The 24,722-nt window shown below is 41.5% G+C and overlaps 1 protein-coding gene across 2 annotated transcripts in view; it reads right to left on the minus strand.

Moving 5' to 3' along the window:
- LOC143327431 (metabotropic glutamate receptor 4-like) overlaps positions 1-24,722 on the minus strand; it is a 177,547-nt gene that overhangs the window by 35,996 nt on the left and 116,829 nt on the right. For both annotated transcript variants that reach the window (XM_076741749.1, XM_076741750.1), the window contains exons 3-4: positions 24,278-24,494; positions 1,780-1,915 (exon numbers count right to left, since the gene is read on the minus strand). In XM_076741749.1, coding sequence (XP_076597864.1) covers positions 1,780-1,915; positions 24,278-24,494 — 353 coding nt within the window. The remainder of the gene's footprint in view (positions 1-1,779; positions 1,916-24,277; positions 24,495-24,722) is intronic.

Below are 24,722 nucleotides of genomic sequence, written 5' to 3' on the forward strand. Positions count from 1 at the left end.
CTGCACACTGGTCCTTTAAACCTTGATCAGCCAGGTTCAGTTCCCATCTCTCATTAAGTTCTTTACTGTGAGTGAAATAGTAATTATGTTGCTGTTCCATGTTACTGTTAATAGATTCAGGTCTAATAAGTGTTTTTGTAAAATAATCATGAATTAAATGTTCACATAATTAAAACATGCAAAGATAATGATTTCATTACATTTATTTTTCAAGGTTTGGGCTCCTGCTACTAAATGTTATGAAACACAGTCAAGGACAAACTGCCTACCTGGCTAGATTATGAAAGGCTGACCCACAAACATGATTTCTCTTATTCTGTGAAACGCTGACACGAGCCAGTACATTTCTGTAATTGGTTAAGAATCACACTATAGGGCTCCATCAAAACAGCTCTAGTCTCTTATGCTTTATATGTCTGCAATTTTGGGTTCTTATTAGGCTGCTGCCGGCTCACACTTACTGGGTTCAAGGATAGAGCAGGCATGCAGCTCTGAAATCCCCCTGGCTTTCTGTAATTACTATATATCCAGACTATTACCCGTTATCAGGACCGGATTAAGTCAATGAGCACTGGGACTTCTGCCCTGGTCATCATCAAGAGACCGCCCCAAATCATTGCCCACTTCCACTAGGAATACACTGGCCTACTAACTGGTTGCTGGGAAACATTTTCCCTTCCAAAGCCACAACAGTGCTGTGTGTGTTGACTCAGCCTACAGCTAATTAATTCATTCTTAGGACAGACCGTCTAAGTAAGAGATAATGAATTTTAATTGATACATTGTGTCCCCACAAGGAAGGCAGGGGCACTGTTAACTGTACTTTGGTTTAATATGGTCAGAATAGATGGGGACAGCAGACTAGATGTCAGATTGGATGGCAAAGCTCTTAGCCGGATAGACGGCACAGAGGGGAGTGGACAAAATATTAGAAACAACTTTCAACATAATGCATCTCAGTACAGCACCACGATAAAACGTGGCCTCAGAAATGACCACGGAGTGGATAATCCCTCTCCGGCACAAACAAAAAACACAAGTTGTCTGACAAAGGAAGTGCCAGTGATGGAAGCTGCACACAGTAAAAATAGTAATACCACAATGTAAGAATACTGACCCAAGGCTTGTATTTAGAATTTTCAGTGTAGAAGTATTACAAACAAAAAGTACAATTATGCATTATGTGGAATCACCACATTCAGAAAGTTTTGTGTGTAAACACTCTACCTGCAAAGTAATTTGTCACTGAAGTTGTCAAATAAATGGAGTGGAACAGAGAGAACAGTAAATCCCTCTGAAATGTAGAGGAGTGGTATAAAATGGAATGCTTATAACATGGAAATCCTCAAGTAAAGAGCATGCAAAATTGTCCTTGGGTACAGTACTCGGGTATGTGTACTGAGTTAATTTGCACCTCTGGGTAGAAGTTCTTTGCAGGGCCTATAATAAACTTGTGACAACATGTTCAGTGACAAAGCTTAAGAAAATGTGAATAAACCCAAATAGATTCATATTTGCCATTTGTAAATCATACATGTGGGTGGCAGGCTGTAATTTACAAGAAAAGGGCACTCTAATTTCTTGGTACACTTTTGACATTTGTGACATTGTGACAGCCTCAGGTGAAGACACCACTGAACAGCATTAATGTGTAAGTGTAATTTCATTTAAGGGAAAAAATTGGCAGGTAAATGTTACAAAGGAAGTATCAGTCAGCGGTAAGACGTGGTTGAGCTCGGTCAGGGTTGAAGTTAAATGAACCGATTTCACTGCACTCACCTGATGTCGTCCTCATTGGCAAAGATAATGACCACTCGGGCATTCGGGTTCTCACTCAGCCTGCGAATGATCTTGTCAAACTCTCCAGATCTCGGTTCACGTGGTATTTTCACCGACTGGGAAATGCACAGACCACCTAATTGGAAGACAAAAGAGAAGAGTCTCCATATTAAACAGGTTTAACTTTTCTTCTGTGAGCCGTCTGAACAGATCTCATCAGTGGACATTTTCACGTCATTGTAATGCACGTTATTGCTTCCGTTTCAGGTTGGTGCTTTTCAAACCATTGAAGTTTGTTGGGTCCTGAAATGTTTTCTTCTTGATTTTAACCCTCACAAATCTTTTCAAACCTCTGGACTTTTTTTTTTTTTTTTTTTTATGATAGATGCTCTATTAAATGTGCACAGGTGCAATTTTTCCCAGCATGAGGGATGCAAGGTATTAAAAAAAAATCTTTACTTGGACCACAAGGGGCAACTTTTAGACATGGAGACCCATCAATTCAGTTTATGGTCCTGCCAGTGAAACCAGGGGAATTGAGTAGCGTTTGGAAGTACATAAATTTTGTAATTGAAAACTGGTTCCATTTGTTCAAGGTCATTTGTCTTATTACATTGTTTGATTTTAAAAACAACTGTTGCTAAATTTCTCCTTTCTAAATTTGGCTTTTTACCCAAAGACTGAGCCACCTTTGTCAGACACACACAACCAGTCAAATTACATGCTGCAACCTATACTGATAACCTGTATTGTCCAGTGAAATTGATTAGTTTAGCTTGTTAGGCTCGGGCCAATACCTACAAGTTCCGTAATTCCCCACAGATGAGCTTGAAGGGAGTCCTCACTCTCTTAGAAATGCTCTGGTATTGAACACAAGTCGAAGGCAGCAGGGGGCGTCCCTTGGTTGCCAGCAAGCTGAGGCTTTTTAATTCCCAGTGCAACATTTCAGGATAACTCTTTTGTCGCCCTGCCAAAATGCCACAGAGAGTTATGTGCATGCTAATGAATTTCCTTTCGTGACACAGTACAAAGCCAGCCCAGTGAACAATCAATGCAGGAATAATACCCTCTAGTTCAGTTCATGGCAGCCAGACTCGCACCATAAAACAAAGCCTGGCCCCAGCTCAGAAGCTAATAGGTTGGGAAACTGGAAATATGAGTAAAGAAAAGGGGATGCCATTAAATTAACAATGATGTTGGGCTGCTTTGCTCATGGGTACAAAAAGTCACTTCCGGTTAAGTCAGTGAGGAGTTTCAGTCAGTGGCCTGCGCTGTTGTCCTGATTGTACACTGTGAATGAATTTAATGATGTTTCCTTTTTCTTCGAACCGTGCTTTAGTGACTCCATCGGGGCTGTTTTTTTTTTCCCAAAAGGCTGCGTATATATTGTAGGTTTCCTGTGGCCATGCATGTCACAGCTAGAACAGGAAAAATTTGGATTATACATTCACTTGGCTGGTTAATGGATAAACAGTACCCTTCACTGGAGGAATACACTCCTTCCTTTGTGTGTACTGGCCCATGTCTGTTGTTGGGGGTTGTTTTCTTCTGCACTCAGGAAAGGCTTTCTTTTCCAGCACAGCCACATCAAACCCCTAATTTACTCATTGTTCCACTTCTAAAACCTAACTTGAATATCACAGTTCACACAGATTCAATCATTCAACAGTCTGGATTTTCAAAGCTCCCACTATAGATATTATATTTAATGACCTGGGGCCAGATTTCTGAACGATGCATATTGCCATTTCCCACTGCACATATACATGAAGCAAGTTGTACATGTTTCAACACAGCCCGAGGGTGATAGGATGGAGAGGGAAAAATGCGGGGGAAAAAAACAATCTAATAATAAAACATTTCTTAGACTGCTGGGGGTTTTTTTTGCAGTCTTCACAGCAATCTGTAAAATCGTGATTAAATACCATATCATCATCATAATCATCATTGAAACATCATATTAAAGGTGCATTTGACATAATGATACAAATAGCCAGAGCTTTGGAGAAACGTCAGTGCAACACCGTCTGTAAAACTGCATCAATTCTGTGTAGCACTAGTGTATCAAATTATCGCAAGCATGCAAATTGTGGGTTATGGGTGTGTCTGTATCCATTTTGGAGGAGGAAATGAGGCTTGTGAATGTGCCGCCCGATTCCTCAATGATTGAGATTTAAAAAACATAACCGTGCAAAATTTCACACTAAGGATGCATGTGCATGTTCCTGTCTTTTTGCAAACACATACTGTAGTTTTAGTCGTGGGCCTGTGCAGAGTTGATTGCATCCTGGTCGCGGCTGTTTTACTGAGCAGGTTAAACAAAATATATGAATGGATGCAAAAAAACAAAACAAAACATGCAAGTGAAGCATTTGTAAGTCGACAATATTTGTGTACCTTTGTGCAATCCACAGGATTGTCGAGGCTTTACTTAAACTGAAGCAGCGGTTTATTTCTCTACCTCTGTGTCATTACACTTAAACTACCCAGAAAGGCACATGGGAAATTTAGCACCAGCACAGCAGCAGCTCTCTGCTCTCGGAGACTCTATCAATCATTAGATTCTATGTCTTTGCCTCACCAGTACTTCAGTCCCCCGTTCCCACAACATCTGCTGTGCGGAAGCGGAGCACTCATCCCTTCCTTCTCTTCCCCACTCACATCCCGGCAGCAGGCTGCAGCATTGCTTAACCTCCTGTGAGAATACCAGGGGAACCAGGGGGATAAGAACTCGGCCTGTGGGAGTAGAGGCACGCTGAACAGAGTCCTCCATGGGACCGGTGTTATAACTCTCTTAGTTTTGGGTAGACACAGTCAATTTGTTTTATTGCCAACACCATCCATTCATCCATGCATCTGTCCATCCATTCCCCTCTAAGTTTAGGATGGTCATAGATATGGTCCCTTGACTCGAGGGCCCCAATTCAGACCCCATGACAGGGAGCAGCTACTGAATAAGACACTCAATCCCCTCCTGTTCCAAGTATGAATATCTGTTTTCCTGTTCTGCAGCTAGTCCTACTCTTTTCGCCCAACAAGGTTCACCATGTCACATCTATTTTTGTCATTGTACACTCAGATAATACAGTACATACATGCATACAAACGTGAGGTGTACAATGTTATTTCCATGCGAAAATATCTTTCACACGTTGGCTCCTGCAAAATGACATTTTCATACAACTTTAGCGGCTTTTAATTGTTCTTGCTCATCACACATTTTATATTAATTTAAGCTAATTAAACAAGTCTCTTTAGAGGAATCTGATTTTCAATAGAACTCTCCTGATTCCATTTTGCCATCGGACAGGATGTAATTAGGGAGATAAACTGAAAGACTCCCCCTTCGTGGTCTACACACAGCTTCTCCGCACACTTCCCTTAAAGTTGAGATGAAATTAAAAATGCTTTTTTAACCCCTTTAGATCACATTCCTGGTTATATCATGCACCTATTTTACAACATATGCCAAGATCTAAATGCATTTATTGCATTCTTATGTCAAAATCCAATCATGTCTTCTTCCTGTAATGCGTGCATATAACCAACCAAATTCAACCAGTAATGTCATGGCATCCACCAATCGATCAGTCTTCAATTTTCAGCAACACAGAGCTAACATTCATTAGTTGGCTAGCAACAGAATGATATGTCAGTGTGTCCTCAGGTGTTCACCACCTGACACCTTGTCTTGTTTCCTGAAAATGGCGTGGTTATGGGTTCGCTGGCTGGTATTTACTCACTTTGAGGAAAGTGGATCTGTGAGAGCTCCAGATTATACGCAAGGCGTTTTACTGGACTGCTTCAGCAACCACATGGACCATACCATGGGCTTCGTTTCTCTCTCTCTGACAGATACTGCTATCTTGTATAGCAGTATCTGTCAGGGAGACCTTCCACCTCCTGCACTTTGAGGGGTATGTCTGCATGCTCGGGTATCACGGGTGATGGAGGTGTTGAAGGAGGGGAGTAGTCCTCGGTGATTGCATCTAACCCTGAATCACTGTGATTCTCCATGTTTGTTTTGACACGCTTCCTTTCAAAGTTCAAATCAAATTCCTCCCAACCGTATGTCCCGCCTGATTATCAAGTGTCACTCAGAAATGCATCACAATTTGGAAGCTCGAAATAGTTTCATGTGGACTTTAAAATGAGCCAGACCATCATCTCCCACTCGCTGTTACTTTGTAAACACAAGAACAGAGAAAAACAATTATAAAGCAATTTATTACAAATGTGCAGCAGCCCTGAAAAAACTCCACCATTTACCTTATTGTTTGTTTCTGCAGACACATGCAGGATCATCTGTTGATTAATTATACGTATACATCAAAATTACCTGAAAATGATCTCTGCAACAACCAGTGGCTTGTGTAAAACCAAACTGAACAACTGGTTTGTGGTTTAGGTCTCGCAAAGTGAAAAATAAATCAAAACATTAATCAAACCTCACGTTGAACTAGTTTGGTTGTTTTCCAAACGCTTTGTCGCCGTTTGCCAAAACCCCAATAAATTATCTGTACGTACAATTACAAATTCATGTCTAGTGATAAAGTGTAGCAGCCTTTATTCTGCAGATGCTGCTGAAAACTTGAGCAGTGTATTTCTCTCCCAACGCTCATCCTGTACCACTCTTAACATCTGAGCCATGTCTAAAAACCACCTCTAAAAATATCCGTTGCTCAGGAGACTGCGAGCCTCCTCTCTCGTGTCTTCCATTGTCAGCCCCAGTCTGTGCTCTCCTAATAGCTCAGAACACTAATATTCCTTCTCATTTGACACCCGTGGGAGAGACAGTGCTGCCATAAACATTAAATATTCCCTGGCACTGTGGCTGATTGCAGCACAGCTCCTGTGCTTGGTGAACAGAAGTGCAGAAACACACAAAATACACCCAGGTGGGCGTTGTGGTGAAGGTACAACCATATAAATAGCCTGTTTATTGGGATGCCCTTAGTCGAAATACCTACACAAGCAGGCTTAATTTGCAGCTGGAGAACACGGCAAGCATCGGAAATACAGAGAAATAAAACGAATGTTGCTTCTAAAGCAGTGATGCTCTATTTTTTCCCATCGGTGTAGGCTTGAAAAATAGCCAGTGTCTTCAGTGCTGAATGAAAACATCAGCTGCTTCTGCTTTTTGCATGGCAGCAAAAGATTCATTAGTCAACAGACACAATCAGTTAATAATTGGAAAGCCTGTTTGAGCTGCACAGAGCTTTGAATTCCCATCTGCTTTGAACAGCAGTGTTGTTCCATTGATCCATTGACGGTCCAGTATATATTATCTGGCTGCTGACCAGTAGTCTGATGTACAGAACAACAGCGCTGCGCCTCAGTGGTTTGATCACAGTGGTTCACATAATATAAATACTCTCAGATGAGATTAAAGTAATGAAAAATGTCGGGAACCAAAACAAGGTACAATCTATATAATATCCCCTCCGATTTAATAAACTGTATACCAAATGATTTATGCAAATCACTTGATCAGAGGCCTGCGATAAACTGGCAACATGTCCAGTTTTCCTCTGCCTTTAATCCAGTGCATGCTGGGACATGCTCTGGCCCCTGAGAGGGAGACAAAATGGATGCATGGATGGAATTGATTTTAGCCAAGAAAAACAACCGCACAGGTAAAATCATGACCATACCTGCTAGCAGAATGTTACCTTAAATGAACTGCAAGAAGTGTGCTCTGTTTTAATATCAGCACATTATGTACAGATTGTGTTTTTCCTCTTTCATCAGAAATGCAGCTGCAAGTGAGTGGGAGTGAAAAACTGGAGGGAGGGAGAGTGGGCTGAAATCATTAGGGAAACTGACCCTGAACAGAAAGAGCCCAGGTTCACCCCCCCACCCCACCCCCGTTTCCGACAAACCACCCTGCTAAAGTGTCCTGGAGCAAGACACGAAATCCCCCTCAGTCCCTGAGGTGCTGTTGTGTCGCTGACACTGTGCTCTCACCTCAGTGTGCAGAGCTGAGGGGATGAGAAGAAATGAATTTCTCCCTGGGGGATCAATTACTGTATAATATCCCATTAGAATTATTATAGACTGCCCAACCACAAAGATACTCCAAACTAACAAATTTCAGCCTTTTCTGCAATAATCTGACTCTAGCTCTGATGCATTCAAAGACAGTTACTGACGCGCTCGCGCCCGCACGCAACAGAGAACCACACAAATGAACAAACATGTCGTGTGTGAGAAACACAAAGTACTTGCATCAAAATTTAGGAGTAATTATGATTTATTTGACCCACATGAATGAGTCTCAGGGGACAGAAGATGAATGACCCCAATTCCCCTTTTTTATCATTGTAATTTGTCTTTATTAAGCTAAGCATCTGTGTCATTTTCCACATATATAACACTTATCTGCAACGTTTGATCAAAGACATCTTCCCGTAAGAACTGCATATTAATAGTGCATGTATTCTACAGTATATGTGTGTGACAGTGTATCTGCATGAGGGATTAATTTCAACACGTGGATGTGTCCGAGTGCATTTTCTGCACAGGCAGGACAACTTGTATCAGGGACTTGCTGAGTGCACAGATTCATGTCCGAGACCAGCTTTGGGCGGGATCATGTGATGAGCTCAAGGTTCACCATTATGTACTGCAAGGAAAATGAGGTTGAACTGTGGTTTAACATGAGGCTGGCGAGAGTCAAGATCCTCCTCTCAAATATCACAGAGCAGCATGCAAACACATGCTCTCTATCTGCATCTGCTCTGCTAACATAAACCAATATCTGGAGCAGATTAGATATATGCTGAGAGGCCAGGTGAATAGAAAGACTTATATTGTGTAATAAAATGCAACAACATTGCTGCAGAAATGTTCTCATTGAAAATGGTCAGTTTGTATTGAATTTGTGTTTTGAATCTTCTGTGGTTCATTTTGAGGGTGAACATTGTGGTGGTGTTCAGTTCTGTCTCCTGATACACAAAGAAACAGGAAGGACAATACGAGAGGAATCTTATGATATGGAGAACCACATCACTGGTATGGCTAAAAATAGTTTGAGGTCTGTTTACTCAGTAAGTATTATGAACATCACTTTTGAGTTGGTTTAAAATTTGTTAGCTAAAACAACTTTATGGAACTCACTTTCTCTCTATTAGAGACTGATCAAGATGTCTGTAGATTAAATAAAGGTTTGCCAAAAGTCACCAAAAAAAGAGAAAAGTTTTTAAAATGAAGGTATAATGAAAGTAATAGTAATATAATGTAGTTCAAAACAAATCAGTTCTCAAAATCAATTCAGAAATGGCATTATGCTATTCATAATTAGCTTTAATTCTCTATACATATAATATTGTAGTTAGTAAGTAAAGCTTTATTTCTGTAGCACACAGTTGCAAAGTGCTTCACACACACACTGAAAGATTAAGTGAATAAATAGATAAGATAAAAATACAATAGAAAATAAAACACAGCACAGTGAGAGAAAGACCAGACCACAAAAACAACAAAAACAAAGCCCATGGAGATCCATAAAAAGGCCTGCCTATAAAAATGCGTTTTTAGAAACCGCTTGAAGCAGACCAAAGATTCAGCAAATCTGATCGGGGAAGAGGATTCTACAGGGTTGGGGCTAAAACAGCAAAGGCACAATCACCTTTTGTTTTGCTGTTGGAGCCGGGGATGGATGAAAGGCAGAGATTAGAGGATCGGAGTGGTTGAGAAGTGGAACAAGGGACGAGGAGAAATGTAACTGGGGGCAGGGTCATTCACAGCCTTATACGTAATCAACACGATCTTGTACTTTATTCTGAATTTCACAGGGGTAATTTCGAACCATTGGCTCATTCTTCTTAATAGCCTGGGCGGTGCATTCTGAACTAACTGTAAACTGGAGCAGCTTGATTGAGACGTGTGTAGACAGAATTATCAATTAACAATCAATGCAGAAGTAAATGAAAGTTATCAGGACCAATTAAAAGAATTTCTGTTTTTTCAGGATTTAGGTGGAGGAAATGAAGAGACATCCATTCTTTGGTGGTAGCTAAGCAATCAGGCAGCAGCAGGTCATTGGATTTAGCAGAGACACAGATCTGTGTACCATTGGCATAACAGTGATTTGACCTCCTGAAGTGACCCAGAGGAAGCATGCATCACGAAAAAAGGATTGGTCCAAGGACCGACCCCTGAGGGACGCCACACAGCAGGGCAGCTGAGTAGGACACGTGATTGTTGATGCGGACATTAAAATAGCTATTAGTCAAACAGGAATTAAACCATTCTAAAGCTGCAGCAGAAACGCCAACGCAGTTATGCAACATATGTAAAAAGGCATGATCGATGGTGTCAGAGGCAGCATTCAAATCTAGTAGAATGAGAAGAGCATTTTCCGTTGTGTGCATGCATAAGAATGTCATTGTTACTCTCGATAAAGGTATGATGCATAACTCAATAGTTGTTGTCAACATAAAAGTGTGCTTTGCTGAGTTGGTATGTCGAGCATACTGCACCAACGCTTCATCTAAATACAACATAAATGATTAGTCTGACTATAATAACCATGAATGACAATGTTAGAGCACAAATTATTCAGTCTGCAGAGTGTCTCCGTTCACTATATTTTTTAAGAATAACAAACTACTTATGGACATTATATATTATTATTGGCTGATGTTAAGTGTTAATATTCACCTCTCAGTGAACATACAGAGAAACCAGTAATCAGTGTGGAGAACATCCAAGCCTTCACAGCTTTTTTCCCGTTATTAGAAAAAAACTGTCTGTACACTACCTCGGTTACACATCTTTGCTCTGTTATTGAAAGAAAGTGGTGCTGCTGAGTATTTGGGTATCAAAGAAGCATAAGATGAAACAAAATGATAGGAAGCAATTTACTAGCTTGCTGTGTCGTCTTTCATAATGGGTTCCGAATGTAGTCATGGGGAGAAGCTCTGATGTTAATAAGAAAGACATCGACATGCTGATGTGTGAAATTAGATTGGATTAAAGGAGACTGTGATTACTGTGATGCATCTTCCTACAGAATATGGTGAAAAATAAGTATTCTGCCATTTCTATTTAAAAACAAAAATGTGTTTTGAAATCATTTAAATCACCGTGTTCATCAATAATCATGTGACTTTTCATCTTAACCTACCTCGTGTTTTCTTCATGTTACACAAACTCTTTCCTTCTCATGGTCATTAGATTATTGTCTTTGAAATGCCCCCCAACCTCCGGGTATTACTCTAAAATATGTTGTTGATAAATGAACAGTACTTAATCAATAATGGATTTCAGGCGCCACTATCATTCTCAAACTGGATCTGCTCTGTCCCAGTACAGATGAAACAGTCACTGCTGGCTAAGCTGGAAAAGGCGACCGAGTGGGTTTTCGACTAAAACAGCCCTGTATTAAACAGTTTCAAGGGGCGGCGTTGGTTTGGGCTCATTCATTTACCACAGAGACGATGAAATATGATCCAAGTTTGGTGCTGACCTCTAAATTGTACTTTCATCATCACTGTGAACATGCACGATAAACACATCACAAAAAACTTTGCCAGCGGATCTGAAATTAACCACCACACTGGTGGGTAAACCATGGAACGTATCATCATCGCTGTTATTCACGGGCACGCTGCTGTCTGTCTGCTGTGGGAGGCTGACACAGGGACAGGGACTTCATAGAGCGCTCAGGTGCACCTCATCAAGTCTGAAATCTACATCTCTTTGTAAGGCGAAACACGTAGGCAGTGACAGGACTTCACGGTGCATTCAAGTGTACATCACAAACTCAAATCTATACTCAAGTGGCTATGAAGGTTGTTTAAAACGAGAAAGTTTGGGCAGTTTTAGGTGTTCATGCTCTACAATCCAACATTAGTTGCGCCAGGTTCAACTTTTATCGCCTGGTGACCCTGTGTTGTCTTTACTGGAGGCTTCTGAGTAGCCCCCTCAGTCATTTGAAGGACATTACTGAACCATTAAGGATTTATAGGGCAGATTTTGATGTTCAGTGTTTTAACTGCTACAGTTTAACTGCTACAGCTAATTGACTGTTATCTATCCCACCTACAATAACAGCTTTAATGAGGTCATTACTTCCCATGTAAACTTCTGTGGCTGTTATGTCACTCAGCAAGCCACAGTGCAAGAAAAGTTAAACCTACTATATTTAAAATTAGAATATGTCGGTGGCACGACTATTGGTTTCTGGAAAAATCCACTGCGCCAAGAGCTGAGGCAATTAATTTGTGGCTGACCGCTCGCCTTTACTGTAATGAACGTAAATAAAGGGAGCAATGAAGCAGCTATCGAGCCCCAACAGGTGCTGTATTCTGGACTGGTTGTTAAATTGAGCATTATGAACTGCATGGGTCTAATCTTTGGTCTCTGAAAGAAAAAATTATCTACTGGAGCTTGTATTGATGACCCAGCTAACAATCTGTGAAAGTATACAGTGTATGAGAATCCAACAGGGTAGCAGTGTCGTTACACTCTGGCCTTAAAGTTGATGGATCAACTGAAAGTATTTGTTGGCATGGCTGTTTTCGTAAACCAGATGGCAACCAGTCCTGATATTACATCTGTCAGCAACTCTGCTCTCTGATATCTGCACGCCATAAGTCCCGGAGGGAAATGGACCCACACTCTATTTATCCGCGCTGTGTAGGGGAAGCTCATGGACGGCAAGAGGGCAGCAGTGACAGAGCATGTTATTTTGTACATATTACACATCCCACGCTGTTCCTTCACTTTGATGTGTGCTGTTGATATGCAGTGCATCCAGTGCAGTGCGGTTTTTACTGAAGACACATTATCATTTTTATTGAGGTTTAAAAAAGTGTTGAACCTGCATACTGTGTTTTGTATGAATGAAAATCAGCTAAAGCACTGAATATCAGCCCTACATATATAACTCCTACATTAACTTCAGTCAGGATCTGTCAGACCATGGGTTAAATACACAACTACATAAAAAAACAGTCCAACTGTGTCTTCAAAACTAAACTTTGAGACATTGTTGCTGCGACCAGCAGCAGCACTTTTTATTGACTACCATGACATCACATTAGAAACTATTATTTCAAGTCAGCGGTGTAAGCACAAATGATTTGTCTGCGTCGGCAGGAACTCCAGAAATCCCAACACTGTCCCATTTTTCAGCAGTTGTAAAGTTCTGAACTGTGGTAATAGCACATTTTTTTGTACAATTGCAGCAGCCTGACCTGAGGATACACGCGGACACAGAAAATTTGATAATGCGTTTTATATTCTTGAGGAGAGAATGGTAACTGCACGTCATTGTCGACTGTTTTGCTGGAGAGCATGCTGTCTATTCAGTTCCCAGATCCTGAATAAAAAAAGGTACATGACAACAGGTTCTGGGGCAACTATAAATTAGATTTCAAAATGACTGAATGACATTTTCCTTCTCAGTGCAAATGATTTATAAATCAAAGACAGGCCTCTAAGCACTGTGAAATGAGCTTTTCTGCGCTGTGGTAAAATGACTCACCTGACAACCATGGGACTTTCCTCTTACCGAGGAGAATCCACAGAGCAAAGCTCTTAAGATGAAAATGTTGTTAAACCTTAGCCGAGGAGTTTAAAGTATACTGCTTCCTCTCGTGAGGCGCGGCGAACATTAATGCTGCTGTCTAATCAAGCGTGGGTGCTGGTGAAGAGCTAGCTGTAGCAGGCCTTGAGGTGCACATTCTTGTGTTGTCAAAGAGCTGCTGAAAACTTCCCTGCAACTACATTTGATGGTAGAGTGTCAGACTCAATGTGTTACCTTCAGTAGCTAGCATATATTTCTGACAGCAGATGAGTGGAATCATGGTTGACGTCCTGAATTTTAAGCCTGTTTTTTCATGCCCTGGCACATCATAATGGTTTCTTTATCAATGCTTCAGATGTGATAAATGGCTTCTTGTCGTCGCTGGCATTTTTCATTGTAACCTGCTGATATGGCCAGCAGCAAGTTCTGTGTGGTCACAGATAAAGGGCTGGAGCAGAATAAATGGTCAGTGGTGTTTTTGTGTTAGTGTGAATATGTTTACTACTACTACTCAGTTAGTTGTGTGTGCGCGTGTGGCAGCGCATGGCTTTTGTCGTTTTGGTGTGAATCGCTGTAAGTGGCAAGATGTTTTGTCCTTGTTCCATAAGTAGAAACAGAATGTGATAATTTGCTAATCCTTTTTGACAACAGGTTCATTGGTAACAGGTGATAGGATCATGGTTGGGTATGAAATGGGGCATCCTGGAAAGGCTCAGTCGTTCACAAGCGAGGATGGAGCGAGGTTCACCACTTTGTGAACACATGATTGTATGAAGGATGTTACTACATGAGCTCAGGAACACTTTGTAAAGCTGTTGTCGGTTTGCAAATGATCGCATTCGGTGTGGAGATATTTTTAATGTCTAAAAAGCAGTCTGGATACTTCACTTCTTGTGTTAAATAGAGGAACAATACATTTCTAGGGGCTTGTGCAAGAGAGCTCAAACTGAAAACACCAATGCAAAGTGACATAACTGGAAGAAGACGCGTGTTCTTTCTGGATTACAAATAACTAAATATTATTCTCAGATGATTTTCATGTAATTGTTTCAAGCAGCAGACATTCTGCCTGGTCTCGCTTCTTTCCAAAATGTGCTGCATCATCAGTCTGCAACAAGGTTCACAGATGGCCCCTAAGCTACAGCACAATCCAGCAACCTGAAGGTTCATCCATTTTGTGATAAAGTGTCTTCACCTTTAATATTGCCTCTGGCAGGCCCCAGGACAGTCTCCCGCAGAGGCCAGAGCAGCCTTGCTGGGCACACAACTTCTCCAAGATACAGTGCAGAATAATCCTCAGATGAATGCTCCTATTTGTTAGATTGTTATTGTGCCAAAATACTGGTCTTACAGCTTCTGGCCTCGAAGTGGACAAGGTTAAATATTTCCAGGATCACAACTGCATTGTTTAACCACAAGCAGGAAATATCTTAATATCACATTTTGAAGATTGCCTAACCTTTTCCTAATCATATGTCACTGATAAAATTCTTTAAACTGCTGAAATGTCAGCCCAATATTTCATGCAAACAAAGGATTCAATAGAATAACTGAGAAATTTGATAAACCAGTCCCACAAATTTGAGTGGAAAGTTTGGGATATTCTGTCATGCAGTGTTGTCTCTGTGACATGATGAGATAAAGCACATTATGCAAATAGAAGATCTGTGGCGAAGTCTTGACAATCGTTCTCCCCTCTGCACACCTGCAGCTAAAACCCTTCATTGATTTTCAGACTGTGTGAGGAACCAAGTTCCAGGTGGTTGAAAGGATCATAAAGCAGCATTTAGAAATGTAGCAGTGACAGTTTGGAAGATGTAAAAACATTTGTGAAATGCAGCAAACTGCTAATCAAACAAGGTAATGAACAATGGAAAATTGAACGGTAATAAATGGGCAGAGCGTAACAGAGCAACTGAAGTGGAGGTCTAAAAAGAGGAATCAAAAGTTTACTTGTTTTTTTATTTGTTAAAGCCCTTAAAAAAAAGCCATTAAATATGAACTGTGTTAGTGGTCTGAAAAAAATGCTTCTTTTGCTTTATCAATAATATATAGCTGTTGAAATATGAACTTCTCTGCAACTCACAGCAAATTCATGGCAACTGCCCCACATTGCTCACCGCTCTATCTGGTGTCTTCTGCTGCTGGATGGCCGTGCAGTCGCATGAATAATGTCAGCAGGTGAGCAGTGCTGGGGCAGTACCACAGATACAGGTGGCTGCACAAAGTCAATTCACCTAACATCTCTTTTAACCCTCAAAAGCCCAACACAGCATCCATCAGGACTCAATGAGGCCTGAAGCAGGAGGAGCAGCTGTCTGAGCCCTGACAGGGGTTTCCTGCGTCTGACATGTTGAGCCAAGGGGACACGAGTCTTTGCCTTCCTTCCTTCCTTCCTTCCTCTCTTCTGTCCTTCCTCTCTTTTCCCTGTCCTCTCTCTTACCAACAAAGTATAATTGGAACAACAAAGTACATCAGGCAGGAAATACTGTACAAACAAATTTGCATAATGCTAACACCTTATTTATCGAATTGTGGGGCTGTTCTTGTATTTCTGTTCATCGTGGCAGGAAAAGGCATGAAGTGAATTAATTATGGAGCCTATAGTGCTTTGTCAGCGTTGTCATATCTTAATCATAGTTACAGAATCATCTCATGGGGTACATTTACATAGGTAATGTCCGTTTTGTATTGTCCACACAAAACATTTAAAAATACCACCGAAAACTCTCCTACACCACATTTTTCATCAGGCGTTTCAAGTTAATGAGTATTCAAATCATTCCTCTTGACATTTCCCTCATGACAAAGGGTGCAGCACGCAACCCTCATTTCTAACATTTGCATAATCTCCCTGTCATCCCTGTGCTGCTGTGCGTTATCTTTGCCCTCCTCTTCCTCCTCCTCTTCCTCCTCCTCTGCTTCAACTGTCATTTAAGAAAAAAAAAAATCTGATTAACTACGATTTGAAATGATCCGTCCAACTGTTCTTAGATGGCGATATTTAAGTGTCAGCATGCAGATTTGAAGAAATAAATGCACATCAAGAAAGCAAACTAAAAGCTGTTTTCGCAGAGGTTTCAGTTTATGTCTCTGAGACGAATTCTTCCAATACTTTCATTTTAAACAGTGTCACTACCAGACTCTGTAAAATCCACTAAATTTGATTATATCCCAGGATACACGAGGAAGGTGTGCAATATCCACTGAAAGAAAAAAAAAAAAATCACACTGCTTTAAACAAGGTGAGAATACAGTGACATGGAGTGCCAGCTTCCATTACTGCAGACGAGCGTACACTCTCTAATAAGGACACTGGAGGCAGAGTAGCCTTTCAGTGAGAAGAATAAACAGAGAGAAATCTACTGAGGGAGCAAAGACTTGTGCATCAAGGACAGTCTTGCATTTCAAGGGTGGCAAAGGCAAGACATCATACTGAAAAACTGTTTTATCCCTCTTTTCTCATAATCATCCTCCATAACGACACTCCAGCCTCAAACCCAGGGGGAGGTCTGATAGATGTTGTTGTACAATGGGAATGACCCAAACCAAAACACAGCTTTTTGAAAACAGTTCTGCGTCTCCAAGGTGGACCGTTTCAGAGCCGGTCCAGCCGCTCCAGATGAGCTGATGACTGTCCCATTTGAAAGGCTGTCCTGACGCTGACACTGTTCAGCGTGCCCAAATTCAGGGGCTGACACACTTTGAGGAGCAATGCAAGCCGGGTCTGTGCGTGAAGCTTCATGGTCTGGCATTAAACATTCATGCATCTCTTCTCTCTTGTGCATCTTCGCTGCTGAGAATTCTTACTGGATCTGCTGTGTCCTCTTCCAGCGACTGTCCTCCTCTTCTTCCTCCTCCTCCTCCTCCTCCTCCTCCTCTGACTATATACTTTGTGCTTTGAGAATCTGCTGTGTTTTGGTGTGACTACACTCTTTCCTGCATGCCCTCCTTTTGTATACTGCGTGAAGCATCTTTAATGCTTTCTTCAAAATGTAACCGGTGAGGTATTTTTTAGCTGACATGATATCAAAAGGTACTTTGCACACTTTTGAAATAACGCTCATTCATGCAGTGTGCATTCACTGTGGTTACAGGAAGACAAGCAGCCTAGTTCGACACTGCTGTGACTTTTTGGCTTCCCCAGTGGTGTGGCTCTGGGACTTGTCGAGCGACGGTTGGTTGGTTTGTTGGTCGACCCTTTTTGTCCAAACTGAAATATCAAAGCATCGAGTGGATACATTGTGATGAATTCATGGACGTCAGAGAATGTAGCCTCCTAACTTTGGTAATATCCTGATGTCTCTCTAGCGCCACCATGAGGCTGATAGTTTTGGTTTTAGTGAAGTGTCTTGACTTTTGGTACAGCTGTTCATGGTCCCCAGAGGATGAATCCTAATGACTTTTGTGAGCCCCTTAAATTTCTTCTGGTGCCACCGTGAAGTTGGCATTTGTAGTTTAGAGTGAAATGGCCGAGATTATCATGCAGATGGTCATGGTCCCTGTGAACTTTCAGGATCCCCTGCCTCTAATAATTTGGTTTATCTGTCTAACAGTATTTATTGACAATCAGCATCAGAGCCTCACAAAACCACTAGCAAGGCTGTACACTGTTCAGTGCAATAGAACCTACTCAGTCAAAAAAAAATACAACTTTAGCAAACAGGCTACTTATTTTACAGCGTACGGCATCGTTTTATGGTTGAATTCATTTGTGACCCTAAGTTTAGTATGAGGTCAACTGATATAATGCCTCAGACGCAGAACAAATCCATGCACTCTCCCAACACTCCTATAAGAGATTTAACGAGCAGTAGCTTGCCAAAATTCCCGTCCCTTTGGGAGGCGGTTGAAGATGGCAACACACAAAGTAAAAATTAAGCTATCATCTCCTCCGAGCAGATTGCACACCTCCCATGTGTTTAGAATAGTACCAAACACTACACCTCCCGCTGACAAAATATCCACGGGAGTCATGCTTTTTTACTCAGAGAAAAGAAGATAATTTCTTCTCCAAGACAAATGTTGAGGTCAGTGAAATTCAAGAAAGTCGAAGACAGCACTAAGAAAGAAATTCAGTGAGCTTTCAGCTTAGCTGGAAAAAAAAAAAACTGGAGATGATGATTTAACTTCTAAATGACATATGTTGGTGCTAATGCATCACTGCTTTGTTATCCTCTGATTTGTCACCGCTGAAGAACAGATTTGTAAAAGAAGCTGTTAAGAGTTGGATTTAAGAGCCGTGTTTAAGGAAGTCTGGCTGTTGATGGATGTGAAAACACTTCTAAAATGAACGCTGCAGAGGAGCTTTTGTCAAAAACACTGTGTGGATTATCGGAACTCTGTCAGGAACACATTGTCTTCATTTTGGGTCTGAACATTCATGGTTACACGTTTTCACTGATAACTACAAGTACGGTGCATTTAGAGGGAGCAAAACTGTCACTCTTGATTTTCAAAACACTGTCATTTTAAGAAATCTTTTAACTCACTTTGACTCTGTTCAAAACTCCATGTACAGAACACGAGGTCCTCTAAGCAGAAACATGCCAGCCCCCTTCAATTTTCTTAATTGTCAGTCTCGCTCTTCTCAGCTTGAGTTCACGCTTGCTCTCGTAGAAACGCTGAAGGTTATTTGCAACCTCCTCTGCCCCAGTGTCAAACTGTTTCCGCTCCACAGTACCAATACTCAGGCCCAGCCAGTCTGGTCAAATACTGTGTGACTTTCCAGTTTAATCCAATTTCCACTTGAAAGCCCAGTGAGCCAAATGATATTCGACTAATTTGCAGCAGTTCTTTGTGTCATCGGACATCTTTCACTACACTGCAACACCTACACCACTACCACCCCCACCCCATCAAAGCCACTCCTCCACACAAGAACATACTTTCCGAAAGTGTTTATTTATATAAAATTAAAAAGAATCGGTCTATGAGTAGGAGTCTGTACTCTGCTCAATGTCAAATATTCATGATTTCATTCTGTTCCCTTTTGCCAGGAAGCAAATGAACATACAGTAAAACCAAATGGATTTTTGAACGGCTGGACTGATTTTGATATTTTGATTATTCTGTCTTTCTTTGTCACATTGTACGTTTTTATGTTTCTCCTCCAGCTAGCATTAAACAGAAACATTAAACTGCGGGGCGCTGTGAAGAAGACACCAAATTAAACATATCATCATGTCCATTTATGAGCTTGAGACTGGCTGTGGACTGTGCTGGAAACATAACTGATGTTACCACAGAAACACCAGCTGCACTGTGCTGACGCCAGGACCTCACAGGCATACGGTCTGTGGGTCAACACAGTAATCTGGGAGGTATCTTTGTTCCCAGGGCCCTGTGATGCCCTATGTTATTGTGTTTGGGTCAATCTCTGAGCCCTAAAACTAATCCTGGGGACATAGGAACAGTGTCCTCAAGAACATAATAAAGCACAGTCTCAAGCATAAAGCGCTTTTTTCCGCTGTGCACTTTTTCTGTAAGGAAACTATAATGATCCTGCGATTATTGTGCATATTTTTTCCAAGGATGATAAAACTGTTTTGATCACATTTGTAGAAACAGCCTCTAAGCTTCAGTCTGAGTGGGCTTTTCCAGTCAGAACAGAGGACTGACACTGCACCGTCAACTTCGACGCTGAGCTGCTGTCTAACGAAGGTCGTGCTGTGCAGCCTACCAACATTATTTAAAACGTGTTTTCCCATTTCAACAAGCCCACATAGTGTTGGTTATCAGCTGTGATCTAAGACATCTGTCTCTTTGCAGCATTCATCATGTGGAAAGTGGAAGTTAGCCAAGATGAATAAGATGCTATGTTACTTTTGGCAGTTGCAGCACTGTGCTGTGTTTGCCCTGCGTCATCGAAAAGAGGACGTCTAGCTAGCTTAAATGGTAAATGACCAGATTGTGAAAACTGACATCAATGGGGATATGTTGCCTCGTGATTCGAAGCATGACACTTACGGAGATTTGGAATAATGAGGAGAGTTCTCAAATTACAGATGTGACTTAAGACATGGTTCACCACGTCAGTCCCCCAGTTGGTTACCTAGTCAAAACCAAAATTGTGATTTCTTTTAAATGTGTGAATTCGTTCAATTAAGCCGGGGAACCTACAATGTTTTTATCACTCTTCAGCATACCCAAATCTGCCATTGAAAGCTAAAAATCAGTTTCCATCCACACAAAGCCGCACAGTGAAAATGGGGCCACAGAGACATTCGGTGGGTGAGACTGCTGCTCAGTATGGCCTTTGGCTGGTTAATGAGATAGAACATTTGGCCAGTTCTGATCTGGCTGTTTTATTATGTGAGCAGACAACTGCAGAACCCATTTAGCAGCCAAATACCTGTGGCTTTGATTTTGACAGAGCTGCCTGCTTGTCCTCTGTGTCTCCCTCGTATAATCAATCAAAGCCTGAATTGGAGGCGAGCACGTGGGAATCAAACAATGCTTCAGCATTCAGAAAAAAACGGACGTTTGTGAATGTTTAGAAAAAAAAAATCGCTCATAGTTGTCTGACTTAAAGAAGTGGAGACGGGCTGACTTGACAGATACTTGTCTAAATTCCTGTTTACAACTGAAAGGCAGTGAAAAGAGTGCAGTGTTTGTCTCTAAACAATGATTTTGCCTGCGTGGTTGACAGATTTTGGCTGACATGCTGTCTTTTATTGTGAGGCGGTTAAGTGACAATGGAATTTCAGAGAGTTTGTCCAGAACATTAAAGTCTTTCCTCTGTTGTGCCCCTCATTTCCTGAACAAACACAGTAGTACACAGCTTTTAGAACCACATCAGATGTCCTTAAAGACGTGTGTTTGACCTTCTGTGTTGAGACGTTCAAAACTGGAAGCCTCCTGTCCTTGTACTTTATCTTTGTCTTGACACCCCTTTAGTCTTTCTAATTTCTAATTCATGTGTGACCTCAGGAAGCACGCTGAACTGTGAAATGGCATCCGAAATGAAATCCCTTAGAAAGGATCACATCTCTGTAGCTGGAGACAGCAGGTGGAATAAGGAGAAGTATGCAGGGCTTTAAGCATTCATGACTCTTTTAGGGCTTGATTTAATGAAGGCTGTGCTGAGTGTGGATGGAAGTGAACTGGAGGTGCCTTTAGGGATTCTTCACCTGGCTCAGTGTGACATTTTGAGCATCAGAAGGCAGCAGATTGAGAGACATCCATGTGCAGCAGGTGTGAACTGACTGTTGACTGCGGTGAGCTTCCATTGTCAATAAAAACGGGTTATGTTCACATTTGTGTATCACCAGAATTCATCGTATACTTACAACCATCTCAAGTATGTTTTTGAATACCTTTCCTAGCTAACAAAAGGCTTATTTTGATGTTTTTAACATTGCAGGCTTTTTCTAGTGCATTACAGCCACCAATTGTTACAGCTCTCACAGATATGTATGAAACTGTAAGCTATTCCCATAAAGCAAACATTAAACCATTAAAAAAATCACGCTCAACTAAACATGTCAGACTTTGGATTTTGACTTTAAAAAAAGTTAAATACCAGATTTTAGGGGATTCATTGGAGAGTCACTTTCCACCCACCCATTTAAAGGATTTCAACCTCTACATGACTGTAGAGGCCATTGCTACCATCGAATACCCAGAGCTCTTCTCCTCTTCATGTCTGTTCTTTTTATGGGAGTTTGGGAATTCTAAAGAACTGAAGCTCATACCAAACTCTTTAAATTCATATGCAGGGTTAAGCCTTAATTAGCATTAAACACCAGTATCGTTAAAATTAGGGGGAAAAAATGAAGAAAGAATGTTTTCCAAAAAGAAAAAAAAAACCTCAAATCATACTGGAATTGTCATGTTGGGGTTTTCAATCCCCATTGCATGGACTGTTAGGCAAGTAGGCAGCAGAGCAGGGCAGACTGGAGGGCTCTGCACGAGTAATCTGCTGCGCTTCTCCAGGACGAATGGTGATGGGCAGCAGCTTAGAGCTGGCAAGAAAGAAAGGGACGCCGTGGCACAGAGAGTACTGGACATGTCGGTCGTGATTACATCCTGCTTCAGAAAGGGTCAGGGGTCAGACTGAGCGTGTGCCTGCAGCTTCCTGTGCCAGAATGACTGTATTCCCAACACTGTACAATGCCAGCTCCTTATGTTGCTCCAGGCTTGTGCTGCAGCCTCACTTTCACACTGTCACTGCTTGTCGATATCTGAAAATCAAATTCAGCTCCCTTCAATTGCATCTACTGTTTGCACTTGTGTTGCAGAGACAAGTACTCCCTGGAGTGAGAGGTTGGAGCGTAGTGCAAAGTCAGATTTCAGTATTCAGGTTTCAGCAACCAACAGTGTCTGTTTTATAAAGAGCAAAGTTGTGGTAAACATTTAACATCTCTCCGAACACTGTCAAACGGTTAAAGGGCCCATGTTATATATCTTTTCTAACGTGCTGTATAGATACTGTGAAAGTATCAAAATGCTCAGCACCGACAAATGCGCACAGATCATATTCAGAATCTGTCCCTTTAAACGAGCCTTCAGGACTTCTGTGAGGTTGAGATGTCACAGCTATACAGTCACCATCCTCGGCCATGCCCCCAGCATGGCTGTGGTTCCAAAAACACCGTGGGAGGTGCCAGCTCAGGCCTCTGAGTGCTGACCAACCAGAGCAAACTGGGGTTTTGGGAGGGGGTGCTTTAAAGAGGCAGGCACTAAATAAAAGGGAGCGTTTCACATAGACAGTGAATAAAGGTGCTGCAGCAATGGGCAGCATGAGAAACACAATGCGTGCTGTTGCACAGTAAAGCATGAAACATTGTCTAGTAGGCACCCAGAAAAAAAGTATGAACCTGAAAATGAGTATAATATTGTCAAAAGTAATGCTATCTCTGTGTTTTTTAGATCCCATGTGTTTAAAATAATATGATCTCTGGTAATTATGCGTTTGATTGGTGTGCCCAGGCAGCTCACCTGGTAGTGTGGTCGAGTGAAAATGATATTTAAACCTACAATAAAATAATAACAACACAAAGAATGTGCAGGCCTACAAGGTAGAAAAAACAAAAGAATAGGAAAATAATTCATTATTACAAATGTGCTGTGACCTTTTATGTAAAATGATCCTATTTTGGGCACCTTGGACTTTTTTGTTGGTGTTGATTTATTTGATAATAGTATTAAAGTTTTAAAATTCTGTTATCATTGCAAAATTAAAGAGACCTTCAGAGCTTTGAGTCCTGTCAAGCTGTCTTTATGGTGCCTTAGCAGCAGAAGCTGTCTACCTCAGGATGAGCTCCTGGCACACAGGGCTTTAGGACTGCACTCCTGTTTGACCGGTGTTATTGTCCTGACAAAGGTCAGCACTGATCAGACAGTTTCCCGTTGCTTGACTCAGTCTTTCACATGTGAAGCCTCTGATTTCAGTGAATCCTTTCAAATTATTGCACTGTTTTAAATGTTTGACTGACCCGGCCCGTAGCCTGTACGTGTCAGTATTTTATGTATATATTCAGTTATGTGCCATTAATATGGTGGTATGACTGTCTTCCAGGTAATTAGATCGAACTAATGCAGCATAGGCAGCAGTGTTTTTCAGGTTGCTGGATAGTTTCCACGACCTGCTGCAGCTTACATATTAAGTTCATCAAATGTAAGTGGAGGTTTACATTCCAACAAACGAGCACAGGATCCTTTAGCAACAAACAAATCACACTGCTGTCTAAATAACAACTCTCAAGTTAAATCAAATGTAGCAGTGAGCATAATGAAGTGGACCACTCAGTCTCTAAATGAATAGATTTGTTTACTGAGTAAGTTTACTTAGTGGGTGTTATTTAAAAAAATACATATTTGAGAGTCTGAATCGCTTGTCCAATCACAGAGAAACGCTTTCAGTGGTTCATAAAATGAGATTCACAGAGCGAGAAGCACTTTCCCCTCAGTCGAAATAAACTCTGGGGTGCTTGTAGGAGTGTGTGGAGAAAGACTCACCGTCCTCTCGAGACTTTTGAATGAACGCATCAACGCCACTTTCTCCATAGTTTCCCTCAGACGCTACAGTGGAGACATAGTTCCAGCGCATGGCTTTGACAATGTCCACCATGGCCTGGGCCTGGTAGGTGTCGGGTGGCACCACCCGGGAGAAGAAGTCGTAGCGGGTGTTATCGCTCAGCTCCGGAGCCGTGGAGGCGTAGCTCACCTGAGGGATCTGTGAGAGAGGAAGGGGGGGAGAGCGAGAGGTGTGGTGAGACGCTGTGAATAATATGCTTTGTGTAAATCAATTATCTGAGCTGTGGGAAGGTTCCTTACAGTTTCATGTACAAAAACATGATTATAATATGACGCCTTAACATCTGCTGAAATCTCAGCCGCACCCCGGTTGTTATTCATCCTCTACTGTTGCCTCGTTGATGCTGTAACAGCCCTGATGATCACA

Source organism: Chaetodon auriga, chromosome 10 (assembly GCF_051107435.1).
Source record: "Chaetodon auriga isolate fChaAug3 chromosome 10, fChaAug3.hap1, whole genome shotgun sequence".
Lineage (NCBI taxonomy): Eukaryota > Metazoa > Chordata > Actinopteri > Chaetodontiformes > Chaetodontidae > Chaetodon > Chaetodon auriga.